The sequence below is a fragment of the Thermobia domestica genome, chromosome 3 (genome assembly GCF_964235325.1).
Source record: "Thermobia domestica chromosome 3, izTheDome1.hap1.1, whole genome shotgun sequence".
Classification (NCBI taxonomy): domain Eukaryota; kingdom Metazoa; phylum Arthropoda; class Insecta; order Zygentoma; family Lepismatidae; genus Thermobia; species Thermobia domestica.
The window spans coordinates 127,242,955-127,264,952 of NC_137456.1; the positions used below are offsets into that span (position 1 = coordinate 127,242,955).

A 21,998-nucleotide genomic window follows, 5' to 3' on the forward strand; every position below is an offset into this window, starting at 1 on the left:
TTAATCCATTGCAATCGGAATCGAGAATAATAGCATCGATTCGAAATTTGCTTCCATTTAAATTACAACAGATCTTATTTTCCACACAGTGTATGAGTTTCAACCATTTATTAATGCTTGTCCAATGCTATGAAACTCAATACCATGCCATGAATCAACAAGCAGGAATGGGTAAAAATAAGAATAATTCAGATCATTTGGTGCCTGTTCGGAATTTAAATATCCGAAGTGTGAATAATACGGAACATAACCTAAGCCGAGTATACTCTAGCAATCAAAATGAGCAAAATAGGCAAAGTTATGTAGGGAATCCGCCTAACCTAATTAATCGTAGCAATCCATATGTTAGACCATATAATCAAAATAGGTTTAAAAATAGACGGAATGTATGGTGAAATTCCACGAATACAGCAAACTACGTGGATAGACGTAATTGGAGATCAAGAGATGGCACTTTGTATCAAAATCAGAATCACGACGCAATACATGTACAAAATAGTACGGAACCTAATCATGATTGTGCAGTACAATGTACTTTATTAGAATCGTATGCAAGTACGAATGTAACCTGATTACCGTTAATGAAATTAGGTTAAATTCATATCAGCTATAGATTTTCATGAACATTTATTTTATTTTTATTCAATTTAATTTTCTTTAATTCTCATTAATCAATGATAATTCTCAAATGTTTTTAATATATGTAAGAATTATAATTCGATTCATAAATGATTAAAAGCAAAGGTTATTTATATTAGATTGATTTGTGTTGAAAACTTAATTGTCAAAGATTATGTTAAGAATAAGATCCATTCTATAAAACTAATTATTCGACGACTGTTTTTATGAGCTATCCGATATATTATTCGAACAAGATTCTTCTTTATTATGACTTCTTAGTGCTACAATGTATACATTATAATACAACATCTAACTTATTTGTTATTTAATGCGCCCTGAAAGATCAAACATTATTTGTAACATCACTGTTTTAATAATGATCAAAACTAATAATCATAGTAATTCGTGTTTCACCCTCGTTAATTATATTAATAAGCGACGATGTTTTTGATAATAATGAAATAAATATAATTAATGTAATAAAAGATAAATATTAATGAAGTGAAAAGATTTGTTATAAATGTATCTATATATATATTTGAAATGTAATGAAGATATATACGAGGTGTGATCAAAATATAAAGAACATATGTAATTTAAGATCATTATTGTAAACGGACCAGTGGTTCTTGAAGATAAAAGCCAAGCTCACTCATGACTTTTATATTCAGTCCCATCGTCGGGCGACATTTTTATATAACAAAATACTTTGGATAGATTAATAATTACCTGTACCTTGGGCAGAAAGTGCTCATACATGTGCACTATACTTAATAGAATGTTAATTTAATAATAACAAAAGAAGAATGTTTTTAAGATATGTAAAATTATTATTATGGGATAGTTGTTGCTATGTAAATGTTTATGGATACCTAGTCAGCAAGTTTGTGTGCTTGACAGTTTGAAGGAAAATATATTATAAAGTATATCAGCTAATAAACCATTTTAGCAACGTTCATCGACGTTATCATTCTAATAGAAAAGGTGAGAATAATGGTATATAATTATTAAAGATAATTTTTACATGCAAACAAATACTACCACTTAAGATTTATATATCTTACTAAGCCGAACCAAGTTGACGACTACCCTTGGTGAGTCGTTATAGGATAGCTTCAGCAGTAATTTTCTCAGATAGCACTCTGAGAGTCACCGGACCCTAATAGCCAATAAGAGCTCGCTTGTAGACGCAAAAAACTAATATTTGAGGTAGTGGAGGGTGCGATTTTCAACAAAAACACTCTGGTCTGTGACTCAGTGCAGCACGTCCGCCGCTGCGCATAAACTGGACCATGTATTATGCAGCTGAAACTATTAGAATTAAATTTTGTGAAGCGAACATCCACATCTGCACAAACTATATTTTGTATATTATACTGCAATTAATACTATAGTGAAACCTGTCAACTTGGCCACCTCTCTAAGTTGGCCACCTGCTTATCTTGGCCTGGTTCTTCTTGAATCTGAATTTTCCCATAAGACATTCGTTACTTATTACTCTGTAAGTTAGCCACCTGTCTATCTTGGAAGTTGGCCACTTTGAAGCAATGTTATCCTATGATGATAATGATAGATTTACCTGCGTATCTTGGCCACGCAAAATACCGTTTTGTTATATTTCTTAACTCTTTCGTATTCCCACATGAAAGGCAAATGTTCTGTATTTGTGGCTGGAGGATAAAGGGGTGCTGAAGGAAGATGTGAATAAGAAAAAGCACGTACAGGTATTTAGGAAATGCTTGTATACCCTCTCTGTTTTGGTAAAACCATTAGCTATATCGACTCCTTTCAACAGTGGGGAGCTTTAGTAATTCCGGAAAATTCTCAAGGTTAAAGCTAACCATCTCAATTGTCAACTGAGACGGCATCTGACGGCTTGTCGAAATGAAGCGGAGGCTTTGAGACATGAATTCCCTTAAGATTTTCTGAAAACATCTTTTGCTCCGAGGGAAACACTTGTAGCTCATTAACAAGAGGTAGTTAACTACAAAATTAGAATGTGCATATGTGCCAAAAAGAATAAAAGAAGCACCTCTAGAATGAACCATTATAGAGTTTCATTGCAAGTAAATCTCAGTTCATAAAATTAAATGACACAAAAGAAAACTAAAAAGAATGCTCTCAATAACCAGCAGGTCCGCTACTCAAGTTGACATTCCACTAAAACAATGTGCGGAATATTGTTTATATTCAAATTGGCAACGTGCGGAAAGGATGGAATGTTTACCACTGTAGAACGAGAGAAATGAGCCACTATAATTGGCTAAACGTGCTGTTGCCACAGAAAGAGTTCTTCTTGCCTGATTTTTATGACTACGTGCAGGAAAAAACAGGAAAGCAACTGTCAGGAAGGACAAGTTATATCAAATGGACTGTAGTGACTGTATGTGTGTGTGTGTGTGTGTGTGTGTGTTACTCACATCGCTGTAAGTATGCGTAGAAATTAACAGATCATATTAAAATTAGTTTATGTTAGTTAAGAGGAAACTAACTGAATTAAATTTTGGTGCACGATTTACCTATGTTGAAATTACATTTGTGTGCAAAATTTTCCTGTTACTTTTCGTTCTTATTTGGCGATCGAATGGGTGTTTGCTCTTTGATTAATTCCTTAAAATCTTTGTATTATATCAAGATCATAGTATTCGACACTAAGGTACTTTGGATGTGCATTTTCTCTTGCTAATAATTTTATCGTACAAAATTTCAGCATTTATTACCCGTTTTAAAAGTTACAGAAAGTTTCACGATAAATGATCCACCCATGTACGTTTGTCCTTTAGGCACATACGCATGCTGCTTAATGTATTTTCCATCCGTAGACCCATTTAGCCCACCGTTCTTTCCACACCGTAAATGCACTTTGGTAAAACCCAGACGCTGATTATTTTGCTACTGTTTCACACACGCAATGAATTCTTGATCACTGGCAAACTGGCTACCACGATGGTGGGCCTACATGACGATCGAACAGAAAGAAATCGTACGGAGCCAGGTCCGGACTATAGGAGGTTGAGGGCTACTTTCTATCTCATACTTCTGATATTCTGTTGTGTATGATTGTCCAACTGGTATCTCACATTATCTTGGTGCAGTTTGATTGCTTTATTTTGAAACTCCAGTCTCTTTGTCTTGAGAGTATGTCGCAACTTTGCAGGTGACACACGATACCGCTCCGTATTAATTGTTGCGCCACGTTCCAAAAAATCGACGAAGATTACGCCATGGTGGTTACAGAAAAATATGGCCATCAATTTGTTCGTTGATCTGGACTTTTCTTCCGTGGAGAACTATGAAATCACCACTGTGTAACCTTTGTACCCAATGCTGGATATTGCTGCGATCCAATATCTCATTCTCATACACAGGAAGCAATTTGCGCCAAGTGGATGTGTCTGAATGCCCCTGCAGTCTTACACAGGAATTCAATGAAAGACTGTTGACGACCGTGGCTGTCTACGCTCTGCCATTGTAAGGGTATATATCAATAGAGGAAGAAAATTTGTTGTGTAACTTCTACATAAAGAACACAAGTGCACGCACAAAAAATTTTATGATCCTATTGCTAATCATAAAAATAGTTATGGACCACTGCGAAAAACTTTTTGAGCGTCCTTTGTGTATAAAGCAGAAAGGTGCTAAGCGCCAAAATGCAAATTTCTCAGAAGATGAATGAAAACGAATGAAACACTAATTAATTCCGATTCTTTCTTCTAAAATTCAGTTTTCACTGCAGACCTTTCATATTGTCTCCTGCCACTTGTCTCCTTTCTGTACAACATTAAACATGAAATGGGTAGTCAAGATGTGCACTTAGTTGAAAATCAAGGAGAATAGGAGAATGGCGCTTATCACCCTCCAGCTTTCTGGGGTGCTAAGCGAGTATATAAATTAAAGTGAGTATGTTTATGACTTCGCACCGATCTCGATCAAAGTTGCCACATAGATGAAGTTCGGGCCTGGGAACGTTTCTATCATTCACTTTGACGGTACAAATTACGGGAGGGGGAGATATTTAAAAATTACTGAAATTAACCGATATTAATGTCGAATCCATAGTTTTCGGGGTCGCAGAGACGAACAATGACACTTCCGATGCTGTTTAAATACAAATTCACCCCTGCAACTTAGGGAGAGGGAGATATGTAAAAATGATCAAAAATGACCGATATTAGTATCGAATCCATGATTTCCGGGGTTGGTGAGATGAACAATGACACTTCTGATGCCGTTTAAATCAAATTCATCCCCGCAACTTGGGGGAGGGGGAGATACATAAAAATAATCGAAAAGACCCATATTAGTGTCGAATCCATAGCTTTCGGGGTCACTGAGATGAAATGGCACTTCCGATGTCGTTTAAATCCAAATTCAGCCCACAATACTAATATTTAATATTTATGTCATTTTTACCACACACATGATATAAAGAGTTATGCATTTAAAAATTTTATTTCAACCCAGCGAAGCGAGTTATCGACGCTATATGTAATTATCATTCCGTAAGTTATTAAAATATACAGTTAAAATACTTTAATAAAAAATACGCACTTATTAAAGCATACAGTTAAAAATATTTTAATAAAAATACGCAGTATCTCCCTGCTACTTTTTAAAACTGAATCATGAAATGCTTCCATGCTTGTAAACTTCATGAAATTTGAACAAAATCGCTATTTCAGCTTTCGAAACAAAATTACCAAATAAAACTCATCTCACTAAGAAATTACCTTTGTGGGTAATTAACAGAATGTACTATGCTAGATTGTAGGATTATAAATGAAATACTTTCAAAATATGAAGAAAATCGTCTCCGACATTTACGAACAGTCGGCCAAACAAATTTTCCCTCATCAAGAAACCACTTTTGTGAATTATTCTTAGAAAAATGGGTTATGTCATGTTATATGATTATTAAAGAATTATGAACAGAACCGTTTCCGAGAAAATTGTCATAAACTTTCTCTCTTCCTCTCTCTCACTAACAGATTTCCCTTTATGTATTTTCCCGACAAAAAAATATAGAACGTTGTACGATTTTAGTGAAATTTGGAAATAATAATGATAATGATGATGATATCATCTTACACGACGATGAGTTTTGATTGGACGACTTACTCAATTATCTTTATAACAATTTTAATTGTATTTCATAAATATTTCATTGACAATTGTACAATATGGCACGATCCATTTTTCTAAGAAAAATCGAGAAGGATAGTTTAGTGATAAAATAATTCTTCGTTTGCTTACAAAATTCTTTTCAGCCTTAACATTACTCGAAAGTAAATATTCAAAAGTGTAAAACATGCCTGTTGGATACTGTGTGTAAAATTATTAATCAAAACCTGAGTTAAGAAACAATGAGTAGTTATCTTGCCCCTTAAAAAAAAAATGTGGCATTATCCATTTTGCTGTTATGGTTAACAAATGAATTACAGAATATTATTCAAAATATCCACAGAACAGTGAAATGCTTCCAAATATAACTGTCACAAGTTTTCTTGCTAGTTAAAGCTCGAGAAATAAGCAACAACTGCAGGCAGTAGTAAGAAATTACACACCAATCAGGGAAACGCAGTTCGACAACTTGCCTGGCCATCGGTCAGATTTGTTTATTTCTCAATTATTGTTATTTTCTTTCAATAATAATAATACGTTAAAATTCTTAGTACTTACTTCCTTCAGGCTCAGAGTATTATTAAGTGCTGCAGTGATGATTTTCTGGATACTTCTCTTGAAACTTTCTTCATCTTCGCATTGATGCTTTGAGTGCTTCAAAAATATTTCAGCAACTTTTGAGCCCTACCAACATATATAGAATTTAGTTTGAACAATTATCAGGATATCTCTCAAAATATTTACTGCAATTTTTTTTTTTTTTTTTTTTTTTTTGCAATAAGTTTACATATACAGAAGTTCGTTCTTTTATTGTTAAAAACAAGCTCAATAACTTTATATCTGATTCTTAATGTTACAAAAATGCAGGTCTAAGTCGAAAATAATGCAAAACTTCATGAAAAAACTATGAAGATATAAATTTATAACTTAAGTAAAATAAAATGAAGGATGTTCAAAATACTAATCTGACATACAAAAGATTCATATCGTGCACTTGATCTGGGTGATATGTACTAGAGTAAATGCTTCCAATGGCTTCTAGAATAAATTTTTTACCCCTTAATCAAAGCCACTCTCCAATCGTCTAATGATACTCAGCTACCTCCAATAATAATGAATCTCCATTCAGAATTGAACCAGGGACCATACGTGCTACTTATTTGATTATCGAGGAGCAACTAAAATTTGCAATAGAACTAATATTTAATTCTTTAAATCCGATGTGGAATAAAATAATAATAATGTTATTATTATTATTCCACACGGTTGTTAGTATATTTAGTAAAACTTTCGATAATTAAATAATAACCATAGTTTGACGATTATTTCCATTCTAAAATTATATCCGAAATACACTTTTATAGATTCATCACATATTACACAAGTTTTCAGTAGCATACTTTCTGTGGCATAGCAACAGTTAAATTATAAGAATCATGTTCTATAATATCGCAATTTAAATACATTTGAAAGCACTGTCTTTGTTACTAAAATGATAAATTTATTTCTACTATTTTAAATGTGTATTGGCAATAAACAGTAATTTCTTCTTAGTTACCAGAAAATATTAGACATTGGTAAAAGATGAAATATATACAAACAATTATCAAAATAATAGACACCATGTACGGCAAAAAATAATAAATAAATAAATAAAAATAAAAAATATTGTGAGATAGTAACACTGGACATTCCTGCATTGCGGTTGTCCTGAGATTACCATGTTGACTGACAGCAAGTAGCACGAATTCTTTTCTTAAATAAGTCAGACACTGGTGAAACAAAATGAGACCATTTTCAAAGAGGCAACTTGTAAGCGTTTGAATAGTTGGAGCAAATGTATCCAAGATTGTTAGTGTAAAGTGTGTGAAAATGAAATGAAATTTTTCAGTTTAACGTCCCATGATTATACCCGTTAGGCTAAGGGAGACAATATAAAGTGTACGAAAGCAACAGTATCATCCAAGGTAAAGTAGACATACAGAACTCGTGACAAGACATCACCAAAAATATGAATAGTCTACGTGACAAAAACTGGAGTACATTGAAGAGGACTGTCACAAAAAATCGTAAAGCTTAAGCGACACAACTGACTGCAGAACTCAATCAGCATCTGGAAGACCTGCTTCAACAATCATAATCCGATGACAGCAGCATAACCTTAACTTGGAGATTAGGTTACGAGTTTTACAACCACCAAAGCAGTAAAGCGATGAAGTACATCTTATCAAACAGGTAAGGTTCTCTAAGAAAGACGCAGTCTTCTAAAATGACAATGTGCCAATACGTACAGGCAGACCTGTACAGACGAAGTTTCAGGAAACTGAAGATAACTTTAACCCTTCCCTTGGACCACTCAATTCTCCAAATTTAATCTACGCTCAGTTTTAGAGAAGAGAGTTCGGTGTTGATTTCCCCCTACATCATCGTTAACGTAATTTGTTGCTATACTGCATACAAGATGGTCCACTACACTTTTGAAGACGATTCATGAGCTATATGCCTGAATTCCCCGAGGAATACCTGTTGTACTACGGGTTAAAAGTGGTCCATCAGTCTCGTAGGAATAAGACAAATTGCATTTTTTAAGATGTTCTCATTATTTTGATAATTATCAGCATAAACTGCTTAATCAAGATGTTAACGCAACTAAATTTTGTAAGAAATTACCGATACATGATTATGTAGAAGCCTTATCTGTTAGAAAAAAATTGAAATATCCAGAAGCTACAATTTATCTACCTGATTTCAAGGAACATGGCGGTAAGTAACTTTAATTTAAATTATATCAATATATAGTTATTTTTCATAAGATTATATAGAAAATAAATATTCCGCATTGAAATTACGTGAAATCTAACCCTAAAATTTAATATGAAATTCGAACTAAATTTGGTCCCAACATGGGAATTACTTGTGAATTGAAACAACTGAACATAATTCCTGAAGAAGCAACCACTGATTATAAAACTTCTTGGTGAAAAAAAAAAAAGGGGGGGAGGAAGGACTACTTACATCACCAAGCGCAATAGCTGCAAACATATCCTTGAAATAAACTTGGTAATTATCATCTAAGGACGTAACAATGCCACAATCTAAAATCACAAGGCACGGAGAAGTTTCACACTCTGGTTGAGATCTAAATATATTAAATATATTTGTTCTAGCTTCAGAACATTCGTGCATTTGAATCATCATATTACCAGGATGAAGGTCTCCATGTGTAAAATTATCTTCGAAAACCTGAAAATGTAGAAGATTATTTAAAATCAGTTTATTGATAATGCGAACATCTGGATCAAAGCAAGACAGGTTTCTCTTCACTTTAAAAACAGAATACGGACAGAAATAATAATGCAAACTATATACAGGAAATATCTATGAGAGGTTTTAAAGCACTTTATTGTTTATTTAATTGTTGTTGAAGAACACAACACGTTATTCCTACTTACAGTACTTAATAGTCTGTATGATCTGAAAAGGTAGAATATCACACACGCAATATGTATAGAGGTGTAGTCGAAAAAATTAATAACCCACTTGAACTGTTGGATAAATATATTGAAGTTATAAATTAGTATGCAAAATCGCATTTTCCAACCATCTGCTTGAATTTACCTATTCAAATGATCTTCATTCAATATACTTTTCTATGTATTAATTGTTAATAACTACTACGAAGATTAAGTTATTTTGAGAAAAAGTGCATAATGTATATTCAAAATTGTAATGAGCATTATCAAGTTTTTCGACCATACTGCTCAATTTGTTGAAATACATGTCATTCTATTCAGCTATCATCACCAGAAACTTCTTGCAGCCTACAACTGAGATAGTTTCTGGTGGTGATGAATGGATAAAAAGACACGTATTTCAACAAATTTTCGACAGGTTCCGTGAGCTGGGTATCGTTAAACTAAAATATAAAGTTGTAATTTCATATTGAATCATAAGTGCACTCTGGATCGTGTATGATGTTAGGATCAAATGGTCTACTTCCATACTTCGCACGCTAGCTAGATGTGCTGCGGCCGTTTGGCCTAAGTTTCGGATCGGCTCTGCTCGATGCATTTGGTCCGTAGTTCTTCAAATGTGGACTCTTGTGTCCATGTGCATGTGATGCATAGTCATATCATCCCTTTAACTTGATTCGCAAATTACGATATAACCTCTGTTCTCTAAGGGAGTGGGAGACTTAAGTTCTGAGTGATTGCCAATTAACCTACTAGTTGAAGTGGTCCTGTTAGCAAGTTAGGCCCTCTCATGCTCTGCAGGCATGGTATCCGAGCGTTAAGGCAAGCTCACCTCCCGCCCATGCATACCGTTACTCAGATTACTGGGGTCAGCTCACATAAGCTACCGAATCCCATGGTATGACCACAGCCCGGCAGAGCCCAACCTAATCCGAGAGCCCCAGGCCTTGCCTGAAGGGTCTTGTGCAACCCCGGGCCTGTCTACCTCTTTACGTTCACTGGTTACCGCTTCCGCGTAGAGGTACTGCGTACACGTCGAGATACTCCCGTCTCTTATCCCGGATCCCATCACCATTTGATTTTGATACCAGCCCCTTATTCCGCAGAGCCTCCTCCCTTCTTCTGAGATCAGAAACCGTTACCTGGATAGGCATTTTCCCCCAGTTACCGTTCGGTTCCCTACAAATAGTAGCTGACATTCCCCCTCCAGTAAGATCGTCCAAGCAATATTGGACATCCTGTAATTACAGTAGAGGTACACCATTACCAGAGCCAATGACTGATGTAGACCGTCTGCAAGCAGACATGTTCATTTGAGAGCGGGGCCTTCCCTGGTAGAGTCGTGGATACTACACCCAGTCAATATATATATGGTATATAGGAAATAGTACATTACATTGTCACAGATTGCCTTGTTACCGTTTAAAGACAAGTGATGAATTAAATTGAAAATCAATGAATGTCACCGAATGTTACGCTGAAATCTTGATATAATTTATACAGTGTGTCAGTAAAGTTGCGCAACCCAAAGTTTGATTGCGTATATCTTTTGAACCAAGAACGACAAAGATATGAGATTTGAAACAAATATAACCGTGTTCTATGTAGATATTTTTGATATCATGGCCAATGTTGGAATTTGTAACGTTTTTGTATAGTGACGAAAGAAAGTACCGAAAACGTAAAATAAAAAATGTACAAAATGAAGAAAATCAATATTCAGTTGTAGAAAACTGATTTCCTGCGGGTGAATCCATGTGTATATGTGCAGTATACACCAACATTTATCCATTGGTGCCAAAAGTGACAAAGTTCATGCTGTATTCCCATGCAAAAAGGCTATTTAATGCAAGTCTGTAAAATTGTGTTTTTTGACAAACGCGGTCCCTGCCAACACTGTTATAAAATTACTGCAAGACATGTGTTTTAGGTTAATTAATGATAAGCAATGAAAATTTGCACATAATTGATAACCTGAGTTTTTATCGCAAAAATTTGCGATAAAAAATACCCACCTGGCAGCTGGCTTTTTACATGGCAACACTGCATGAACTTTGTGACATTTTTCCACCAATGGATAAATGTTTATGCATATATAGGGATTCGCCCTAGGAAATCAGATTTCTGCAACTGAATATTGATTTCTTCATTTTGTACATTTTTTATTTTACACTTTTGGTACTTTCTTTCGCCACTACACAAAAACGTTACAAATTCCAATACTGGCCATGATATCAAAGATATCTACATAGAACACGCTTATATTTGTTTCAAATCTCATATCTTTGTCGTTCTTGGTTCAAAAGATCTACGCAATCAAACTTTGGGTTGCGCAACTTTACGGACACACTGTATAAATTGTATATTATTTAATATTATCATGTATTTGCATATAGGTAAATCAGTCACTGCTTTGAATATCTACGATAATAATGGAAAAAGATAGTACAATTTATTTGATTATTGTTCTAACGAAATAGAGAATATAATCGTTTTGAAAGAAAAAAGAAAAAAATTACGAATCTATATTTGGATTTCTATCAGCTCGAAAGCTGAAGCTAGCGAGAGCAGAGATTTTTTTTTTTTTCCTGGAGCCATCTGGCTGCGTTCTGCATCTGCGTTTATGAGATGCTACCCTAAATGGTGAAGGAGGCTAGCTATAAGTAACTATTCTCATCGACTGTCTATACCCAATCATCCTGAGGGAAAAGAATTGAATATTATGGGAGGATAGTATCACTACTCTGGCATTGTTTAAAAATCATAAAATTTTTAGCGTTGTGCTGTAAGATTTTCGTGTTCTATAGGCTATACGAGGGAGGTTCAATAATTATTGTCCCCAGCATATTTAAAATATTTGAGCTGGGATGGCTGATGGGGGATATTGTAGCCTAATGTCTTAGATGCCTAAATGCTAAATTTCAGAACCACAGCTGCTATATTAATATTCTTTTTTATCGTTTCAGGTGTGAGAGGTGGCACCTAGCTTGAAAAATGGAGAAAACCGAACAACGAGCTGTCATCAAGTACCTCCAGAAAAAGGGTTAAGCCCAAAGGAGATTCATGAGGACATGATCAGTGTGTTTGGTGATGGGGGTCCTTTCTACCAGGTGGTAAAGAACTGGTGCGGCGACTTCCGTTGCGACAGGGAAAGCTGTCAACTGGCCCCTGGTGCTGGTCCTCCAACAACAGCATGAACGCCAGAAAACATTGATGCTGTGCATGATACGATTATAGCAGACAGACGAATCACGGTGCAATAGTTAGCAGACATCATGCACATCTCTGTAGGCTCAGTGGAAACCATTGTGCATGAACACTTGGGATTCAGAAAGGTGTCAGCGCGATGGGTACCCAAAATGTTATCTCGTGAAAATCAGAAAGACAGAGTTCGATGTTCAAGGGCTGGTCTGGAGGTTATGGGGGGCAGACCTAAAACAGTTCTGTAATAGATTTGTGACAGTGGATGAGACGTGGCTCTACCACTATGACCCCGAGTCGAAACGACAGAGCATGGAATGGCGGCACAGCAGTTCGCCTCCCCCACGCAAGTTCAAGGTGCAAGCATCAGCACGCAAGGTTATGGCCACAATTTTTTTGGGATGCGAAGGGTGTGCTCCTTATTGACTACCTGGAGGTTGGACACATTATCACGGGGGGGCTATTATGCAGCCCTAATCCCTAAGTTACGCGAAGAAATCTAGGAAAAACGGCGCAGATGTTGCAGTGAACAGTGATGTTCCACCAAGATAATGCTCCGGCCCACAAAAGCCATCTTACTGGTACCGCAATCCATTCTGCTGGTTTTGATGTGTTGGAACATCCTCCCTACTCACCAGACTTCGCCCCTAGTGACTTTAATTTGTTCCCAAAGTTGAAGGAGCACCTCAAGGGGAAGAAGTTTCACTCAAATGCAGCTGTTATTGAAGCTGTGGAGGAATGGCTCACGGCTCAGCCAGAGACTTTCTTTGAAGCTGGCATAGTGGCTTTACAGCATAGGTGGAAGAAGTGCATTACTATGAAAGGAGACTTTTTGGAAAAATAATACTGCTTATAGGTCAGGGACAATAATTATTGAACCATCCTCGTACATTAACATCTTTCGAAAATATTTAGCAGCACTGGCTGGCTTCGCTTGGGTTCCAACGGATCTTCAGCTGCTTGTCGAGCCGACCTAACTCTCTATTTCGAAATTTTGTGTTGTTGTTTTGATATGTTTTAATATGATATATGTAGATATTGTCGTATGAAACTAAAATATTCTTGGAATCACATCGAAAAATCATAAATATATTTATCATCGCGGTTCACAGCGTCGGGAGTGGTTTGTACTCTCCTTTTAACAAATTTAAAAAGTACTCACAGTAGCCATCTTCATGGCCTCTTCCGGAAAGGGAGCATGTCTGCATGACGACTCTACTACCCTCACACAATGAAAAACGTTCGATGTATGTAAATAAAATGTGTTCTCATTTCACGATCGCTGCATAAATGTCCACTTTGATATATATACAAAATGCTGTAATACTTTAGGATTTTAATTTTGGGTAGGCCCGCTCCCTTGCTTATGGATACATATACACATTTGATTGATTAATGTCAATAGGTAATTACTTTTACAGTAGTGGTTGATGTTATTTATTAAATAATTATCTACCATTACTATAAATAGTGGAAAATATATTTATTCTTTATTGTATCTTTTAGTGTTTATATATTTTTCAAAACTTTTGGGTAGGCCCATGCCTAATCGGCCTACCTGCTAAAATCGCCACTGGCCCCGAGGCCAGTCAGTGTGGGTAGCCTGGAAGCTCTTATTGAGTAAATGGTAGTGATGGCTTTTCAGGGAAGTAATGGTACAAAAACCTTTTTCTTCTTATCTCCTAAATATACATTATCTTATTTACAAAAGCATTTCTCATGCTTATAATATATTTATTTCAACACAACACTACCGCCATAAACACACAACCGAAAATATTTTTCTTTTATGTTGCATTAAACGCATGCATCATGAACGCTACCATTAGCTATGGAGTGCGTAATTTGACTTTCAGCTTGACTAAGGTGACGAAAAGGTATCCTTGCTCAGCGATGAGAATACGTGTGACTTTTGCAATATGGAAGATGACTTAAGAAACATTTAGCATTGTATTTGTGTACATTGTTGAATAACTGTCTAGGAAAGGGACTAAGAATATATCATTATTTGGCATATAGACAATGTTCATGATTTTTATTGTGTGGGTTTACAAATTACCTTATTTTTATCCAGGGTATCTTATATATTTTGAACTTGCCCCTCACCTACTGTTTCCACCACCTTCTTCTCTGTAAATTTTACCAGGTTGACTTGGTATCTTAACTCTTCATTATTATCTGCAACTAAGCTAATGTGTTTCTACATTATATTTAGAGTAATTCTGTATTGGGCGACACTAACCATTTTCAAAAGTGTATCTATTCCAAGCTCAGCTAACGAAGTTTTCCATCCGCCATCAATATTATCAGTGACATAATGTTGTAAAGAGATTCCTTCTTCATACGTTTCCACCAAGATACCTGGGCTAACTAGAGGCCATAATGGTTTAGGAAACTTTACAGATTTTCTGTTGCTAAAATTCTTCGAAAACTTTTCCAAGTTTTCTGCTTCCACTAACATATTTACCTGTAAAATAAAATATAAACACAATAATATACATATTGTCTCATATAATAAAAGTATCCCTGCTCAGTGGTGAGAATAGCGGGATTTTTGCAATATAGAAGATGATTTAAGAAACACTTGGCATCGTATTGGTGTACACCGTTAAATAATTGTCTAGAAATGGTCCTATTTTCACTTATGTTATAGGTAGTGTAAAAAACTTTTTTTTTCTGTTGAAGTATTTTAAAATAAAAAACGCTGTATTTTTCATGTTTTTTAAACGATGTTTTTTTCAGTACAATGATAAGCTATATGCAGTGATAACATATGAGCTATGTTCATTCCTTTGTTTCTTTTCAAATAATGCTTAGCGTAAACACTATTTGTAGGATGTTTGGACGAGTAGAAAGTACTACGTCCTAATTATACCATTTACAGTAGAAAAATCTGTCTATGTTTGTCAAAATATCAATTGAACAGTGGTCAATGTAGACAGGTGACCAACTTACAGAAAATAAATGTATAATATGAAGCAAAATCTATTATAGACTGTACAGCTCCTGTACTAACTAATTATCTACATATTAATTTTGTATAATACACATATGAATATATGTACTAATATTATAAACATTTAATATCAGAATCTATTTGTTTGTTATTCAATCCAGAATTAATGTATTATTTCAGAATAATTTTAAATTACGGGATTATCACCCACAGGTTTTGTAGTGGGCAACATAGTGTTTATGGGTTCATTTCTTTCCCCCACATTCTCATTTCACCAATTAATTCATAATTCAATTTACTAATTCATTCATCTCCTTTAGCTTAAAATGCAGCACAACTAGAAATTTCATTTCATTTACAGAACTGATTGACGAAGTTCAACTGAGAAATAAGTTGAATAGTGTTTCAGAACCAATTGTTTTTCACTTCTTGAACAACTTAAGTTAATAAAATAATTTTGTAAGTAAGACACTACCTAGGTATACTGGATATATATTTATACAATGGCAAAATTTTCCTGTAAGGTTTGTACCTAATATCAGAATTTATAGAATGCCTTCAAAGTAAAACATCACAGAGACTCTAAACCAAGACTGGGTGCAAAATCACTTTCACTGCCATTGTCGAAGTTGTGGAACTCTAAAGCCACCACTGCACACTCTTTGTTTTCAATTTTGTTACTTCGGTATGATAATTAGCTTTAAAACGATACGATACATTCTTTATTTTACCACCGTTCCATCTGTAACGGTAGAACAAGATAAGATCGTCAGCTCCACTAAATACTAAAAATATCCATACTGTCTCACTTTTCTTATAGTCGGGAGTCAGAATCCGTAAAAGTCTCCAAAATAAGGAGTTAGATCAATCCGAGAGAGTAAATCCTTGGTGGTCCTAAATCATCAAGTCCACTATCCAGATCATTTCTAGACCACCAGTCCTTGATACGAGCGGAAGTTCCCCCCTACATTCCCCTCCCCCTCTACTGAAGCTAAAAAATGAACGTTTCTAATAAAAGGCCATATCTCCGAAACTAATCAAGATATTAAGGGAATTTCTTTTTCCGGTTTTATCTTACCATAATGAAAAAACAGAAAATATAAATAATGTAAGAACATATGTAAAGATGTCTTAAGTGAGTGCAAACACCATTTACAGGTGATATACAGGGTGATTGATAACATTGTTGTACACCTGAAGAGTATTTCTAAAATCAAGAATGGTCCTGTATTTTATCAATAGTCACTTTACAAAATGTTTTTGCAGAAACCTCAATAACTATAGTTGTGTGTAATTTATGAGAATATTACATCGAACTTCATTAAATATTTCCTATTACTGAAAACAAGCAGAAGTATAATTATACTCTACATTATCATATCAAATCTGCCCAAAATATTTCCAAATTACATATTTCTTTAGTCTTTTGAATCCTCATCAGATGAATCATTTCCTGGTACATAAGTGTTTATAACTGAGTTATATATAACACTTGTTACCATTACAGTTACAGGTTCTAATGTACTCTATTGAAGCCCGCACACACTTGCAGTTGTTTGTGTCCCACATATATTTATATGTACAAGACATTAACTCTGGGCAACTTTTAGGCATAGATTTCTGAGTGGTCCATTTGGGCACTGATTTTCCATTCGTAGTTTACCAATCTAAATGTTCGAGTTGAAGGAAGTCAATATCCGATTCGCTGGCGTGCCGCTAAATGTGGAGCATTAGAGCATCCTTCACTGGTGGAAGATAGTCTTCTTTTTTGTGATCAACCGAATCAGCACAGACAGCACTGATCGAGAATTTTTGTAAATCGGTGTAGAGATTCATCACAAATTCTTCTTCACGTGCTATCGTCTCATCATCCACATTACCAGATCCTAAGTTGTTTAGCAAGTATGATTTTTTAAAATATACTTTTCATGCTTTATTTTTTCCAATTTCTGCGAACTGACTGGTAGTGATTTGGCGGATATTTTTAAAGTCTATGCTGAACTTTCTAAACAGGGCGTTGTCACAAATTGATTATTTATTCGACAATTACAGTCCATGTTCTATTGAAGGAGAAACAAGATTTAGGCGAACAGTAAGTACTTACTAAGTAATTCGGAAAAGTGTTGAAGGTCGAGATTGTCCCATTCCTCAGCAGTGGAAATATTTTATTGATTTGCTTGAAAACAAATCTGACTTCACATCATTTCTTTCTTTCGAGCTGATTAAGTCCTGTAGGCAAATATTAAAAGACGAACGGTTAGTTATCATATCACTTGGATTTTCAGACTACTTCACGTTCACATCACAGAAAGAAGACCTACCATTTCTGAAATCTAATCATGAATAGGCTAGTACGAGGGTAATACTTTACGCATACCACACTTCCAGCTAGAGTTATAAGCAGCTGCTCATGGACTGCAAAGACACCGATGTTCTTGTTCTTATACATTTTTAAAACAACTAAAGCAGAAGAAATATGGATGTCTACAAGAACAGTAATAAAATTACAATTTATTCCAATCCACACAATTGTGAATGAGTTCAATGTAAAATATGCAATTCCTTTACAGTATTCCATGTATTTACTGGAAGGGACACCACCAGTCAGTTCGCACGAATTGGAAAATAGAAAGCATGGAATGAATATTTGAAAAAATCATACTTGTTAAGTAACTTAGGATCTGGTAATGTGGATGATGAGACGATAGCACGTGAAGAAGAATTTGTGATGAATCTCTACACCGATTCACAAAATTCTCGATCAGTGCTGTCTGTGCTGATTCGGTTGGTCTCAAAAAGGAAGACTATCTTCCACCAGTGAAGGATGCTCTAATGCTCCACATCAAGCGAGCACACCTTCAAACAAACATTTAGCGGCACGCCAGCGAATCAGATATTGACTTCTTTCAACTCGAACATTTAGATTGGCAAGCTGCCCAAATAGACCACTCAGAAATCTATGCCTAAAAGTTGCCCAGAGTTAATGTCTTGTACATGTAAATACATGTGGGACACAAACAATTACAAGTGTATGCGGGCTTCAGTAGAGTACATTAGAACCTGTAGCTGTAGTGGTAACAAGTGTTTATAACTCACTTAATAAACACTTATGTACCAGGAAGTGATTCATCTGATGAGGATTCAAAAGACTAAAGAAATATGTAATTCGGGAATATTTTGGGCAGATTTGATATGATAATATACAGTATAATTATACTTCTGCTTGTTTCCAGTAATAGGAAGTATTTAATGAAGTTCGATGTAATATTCTCATAAATTACACACAACTATAGTTATTGAGATTTCTGCAAAAACATTTTGTAAAGTGACCATTGATAAAATACAGGACCATTCTTGATTTTAGAAATACTCTTCAGGTGTACAACAATGTTATCAATCACCCTGTATATTACTTGTAAATGGTGTTTGCCCTCACTTGAGACATCTTTACATATGTTCTTACATTATTTATATTTTCTGCTTTTTCAATATGGTAAGATAAACAATTTTGTTAAAAAAATAAGGAATTATTTTCAACGACAGGTGGAGATACTTCACACAAATAGAGGTGAAAGATCGGAATCATCCTGAATATCAACTGTAAATATGGATTTTAACACTATAAAAGACATCTCTACTTATCTCAAAATTTTGAGATCCTTAAGGCACGGTCGTATCAAGTGGCCGGAGATCTAGAAATGATCATGGCAGTGCAGGAAATCTCAAGAGAGAAGGGTGAAAACTGTTCTTCAAATATTGAGAAAAAAAAAAAAAAAAAGCTTTTGTTTCAGAAACAAAACTTTTATTGACTGACGTGAGCTGAAGCTCAGTGGTGCCATTCGGAGCACTAGCATTCGAATCAAAGCGCACTTGCCTTCAAACGTACCTCGCTGTACGGCTTCTTCTGGAAGTAAACCTAACAATGTTGGTACCGTTGGAAAGATAATTTAATGCTCTACAAATTTAATTAGGGATGTTCTTTCCATAACTCAACTCATTGGGGAGATACAGAGCAAAAAAGAAAATATTAAGGACAAAATATGGCACTTTTTGATGTTTATGTTAAATTTTCCGAAAAATCGTTGGGTCTATCCAAAGCAAACCTGGTAAAACAAACCTTACAGATAAAATCGGAAAACGGAATTCATTAATATCTTGATTAGTTTCGGAGGTTTTGGTTTTTATTAGAAACGTTCATTTTTTAGCTTCAGTAGAGGGGGAGGGGAATGCACGGGGGGAACTTCCGCTCGTATCAAGCGATCGGCGGTATAGAAATGATCAGGATAGTAAACTTGATGATTTAGGACCACCGGTTGCTTTTACTCTCTCGGGTTGAACGAAACCTAATAATCACGTGTTCTGCCTCCCGACTATTAGTAGCAAAACACTATAAGTGACCCTGTTACTGATCAGTGTCCTTGTTCATGTGTTTGGACCAGCAAGCAGCGGAACGAAAAAATAAATATCCTGTTATGTTAGTTTTCTTTCTTCTTAATACTTTGCAACGCGAATTCGATTATTATTTATTGTCAATTTCTGGCTAGCTCCCAGAACCATAAGTTCCTTTTTTTTTATAACATACTAGCATTAATTAGCCGCTTCGCTGAGTTAAATTAAGAAAAAACAGTAATATGTTTCGTTAGTCAGTCACTTTTTACTATTACTAAAGCGCTCTTTGATATTGGTCATTTTCGATTACATTTATATATCCCCTCTCCTTTCCATGTTGCGGTTCACGGCATCGGAAGTGTACTTGGTCATCTCAGCGACCCCGAAAAGTATAAATTCGACACTGATATTGGTCATTTGGAATATATATATATATATATATATATATAGATATAGATATAGATATAGATAGATAGATAGATAGATAGATAGATAGATATAGATAGATAGATATCACTCCCACAATTTTTGCGGGGCTTAATTTTGATTTATATGGCATCAGAACTGTCACTGTTTATCTTAGCGACCTCATAAACTATAGATTCGACACTAATATCGGTCGTTTTCGATCATTTGTAAATATCTTTCCCCTCCTTTAAGTTACATCGTCAAAGTGATATGACAAAAATCATCTCATGTTCGAACTTCATCTAGGTTGAAAATTTGATGGAGATCGGTCCGGTGGTTCAAGAGCTATTAAATTTTATTTATTTTTATACACCTCCCCCTCCTACCTCCTCCCCTAAGTTCTATCGTCAAAGTGAATAGATGAATACCATCCCAGGCCCGAACCTCATTTATGTTGAAAATTTGATCGAGATTGGTCAGGTGGTTCAAGAGTAGTCACATAGACAGTCACTTTCATTTTTATTTATTTATTTTTTACATATATCTCCACCTCATCTCCCCTCCCCTACGTTGCGCCGTCAAAGTTAAATGATAACGATTATCCCAAACCTGAACGTCATCTATGTTGAAAATTTGATAAAGATCCGTTGGGTGGTTCAAGAGTTATTAAGTTTTATTTATTTTTATATATTTGTCCCCTCTCTCCCCTAAGGTCAACCGTCAAAGTGATATGATAAAAACCACCCCAGGTCCGAACATCGTCCATATTGAAAATTTTATTAAGATCGATCCTGTGGTTAAAGTGTGATGAAGTCAAAAGACAGTCACTTTTATTTTTATTCTTTTTACATATATCTTCCCCTCCCCCTCCCGTATGTTGCACCGTAAAAGTGAAATAACGAAAACATCCTAGGCCCGAACCTTATCTATGTTGAAAGTTTGATCAAGATCGGTCGGGTGGTTCAAGAGTTATTGTTTTATTTATTTTTATAATTTCTCCCCTCCCCTCCCCCCTAAGTTCTACCGTTAAAGTGATATGATAAAAACCACCTCAGGTCCAAACCTCATCTATGTTGATTTTTTTAAAGATCAGTCGGGTGGTTTAAACGTGATGAAGTCACAAAGACAGTCACTTTTATTTTTACTTTTTTTTTTACATGTATCTCCCCCTCCCCCTCCTCTTCGTTGCACTGTAAAAGTGAAATGAAGAAAACATTCCAGGCACAAACCTTATCTATGTTGAAAGTTTGATTGAGATCGGTTTGGTGGTTCAAGAGTTATTAAGTTTTTTTTTCTATGTCCCCATCCAACCCCTCCTAAGTTCTACCGTCAAAATAAATAGCTTAAAACACTCCCAGGGCAGAACCGCATCTACGTTGAAAATTTGATCGAGATCGGTCGGGCGGTTCAAGAGATTAAGAGTCACAAACCTAGTCACTTTCAATTTTATAATATAGATTTTTATTTTAGTTATATAATTTCTAGAAAATCAATCTATAGTTAATAATGAATTGAATTATTAGGAACTTCAAAAATGTACCTTGATGTCACATTTTCACTATCTATTTAATACATCATTATAGTACATTACACCTGAGTCCAATTAATCAGTTCTTATTTTCTTCGCTGTACATAATTTCTCAAACGATGTGCTTGTGTTTTTCAGTATTGTTTTATAATAATTTTAAGAACTTCAAATTGTTAATACAATTGAAATGAAAATACTCTTTAAACAATCAGTTTTTCATTAATTTGATCGCACAAATATGGGGGCTGTAAGTTCAAATTTTATTGTTCTTTATTTTGTAAATCTTTAGAGCTGATTTCGA

General features: G+C 35.1%; 1 protein-coding gene across 4 annotated transcripts in view; it reads right to left on the reverse strand.

Annotated features, from left to right (window-relative positions):
- Positions 1–21,998, reverse strand: part of LOC145680719 (putative aarF domain-containing protein kinase 2) — a 71,227-nt gene that overhangs the window by 11,927 nt on the left and 37,302 nt on the right. For 3 of the 4 annotated variants that reach the window (XM_081751656.1, XM_081751655.1, XM_081751658.1), the window contains 3 exons: positions 14,659–14,883; positions 8,758–8,985; positions 6,301–6,426 (listed from right to left, as the gene is read on the reverse strand). In XM_081751656.1, coding sequence (XP_081607782.1) covers positions 6,301–6,426; positions 8,758–8,985; positions 14,659–14,883 — 579 coding nt within the window. The remainder of the gene's footprint in view (positions 1–6,300; positions 6,427–8,757; positions 8,986–14,658; positions 14,884–21,998) is intronic. The other variant, XM_081751657.1, reaches the window with a different exon arrangement.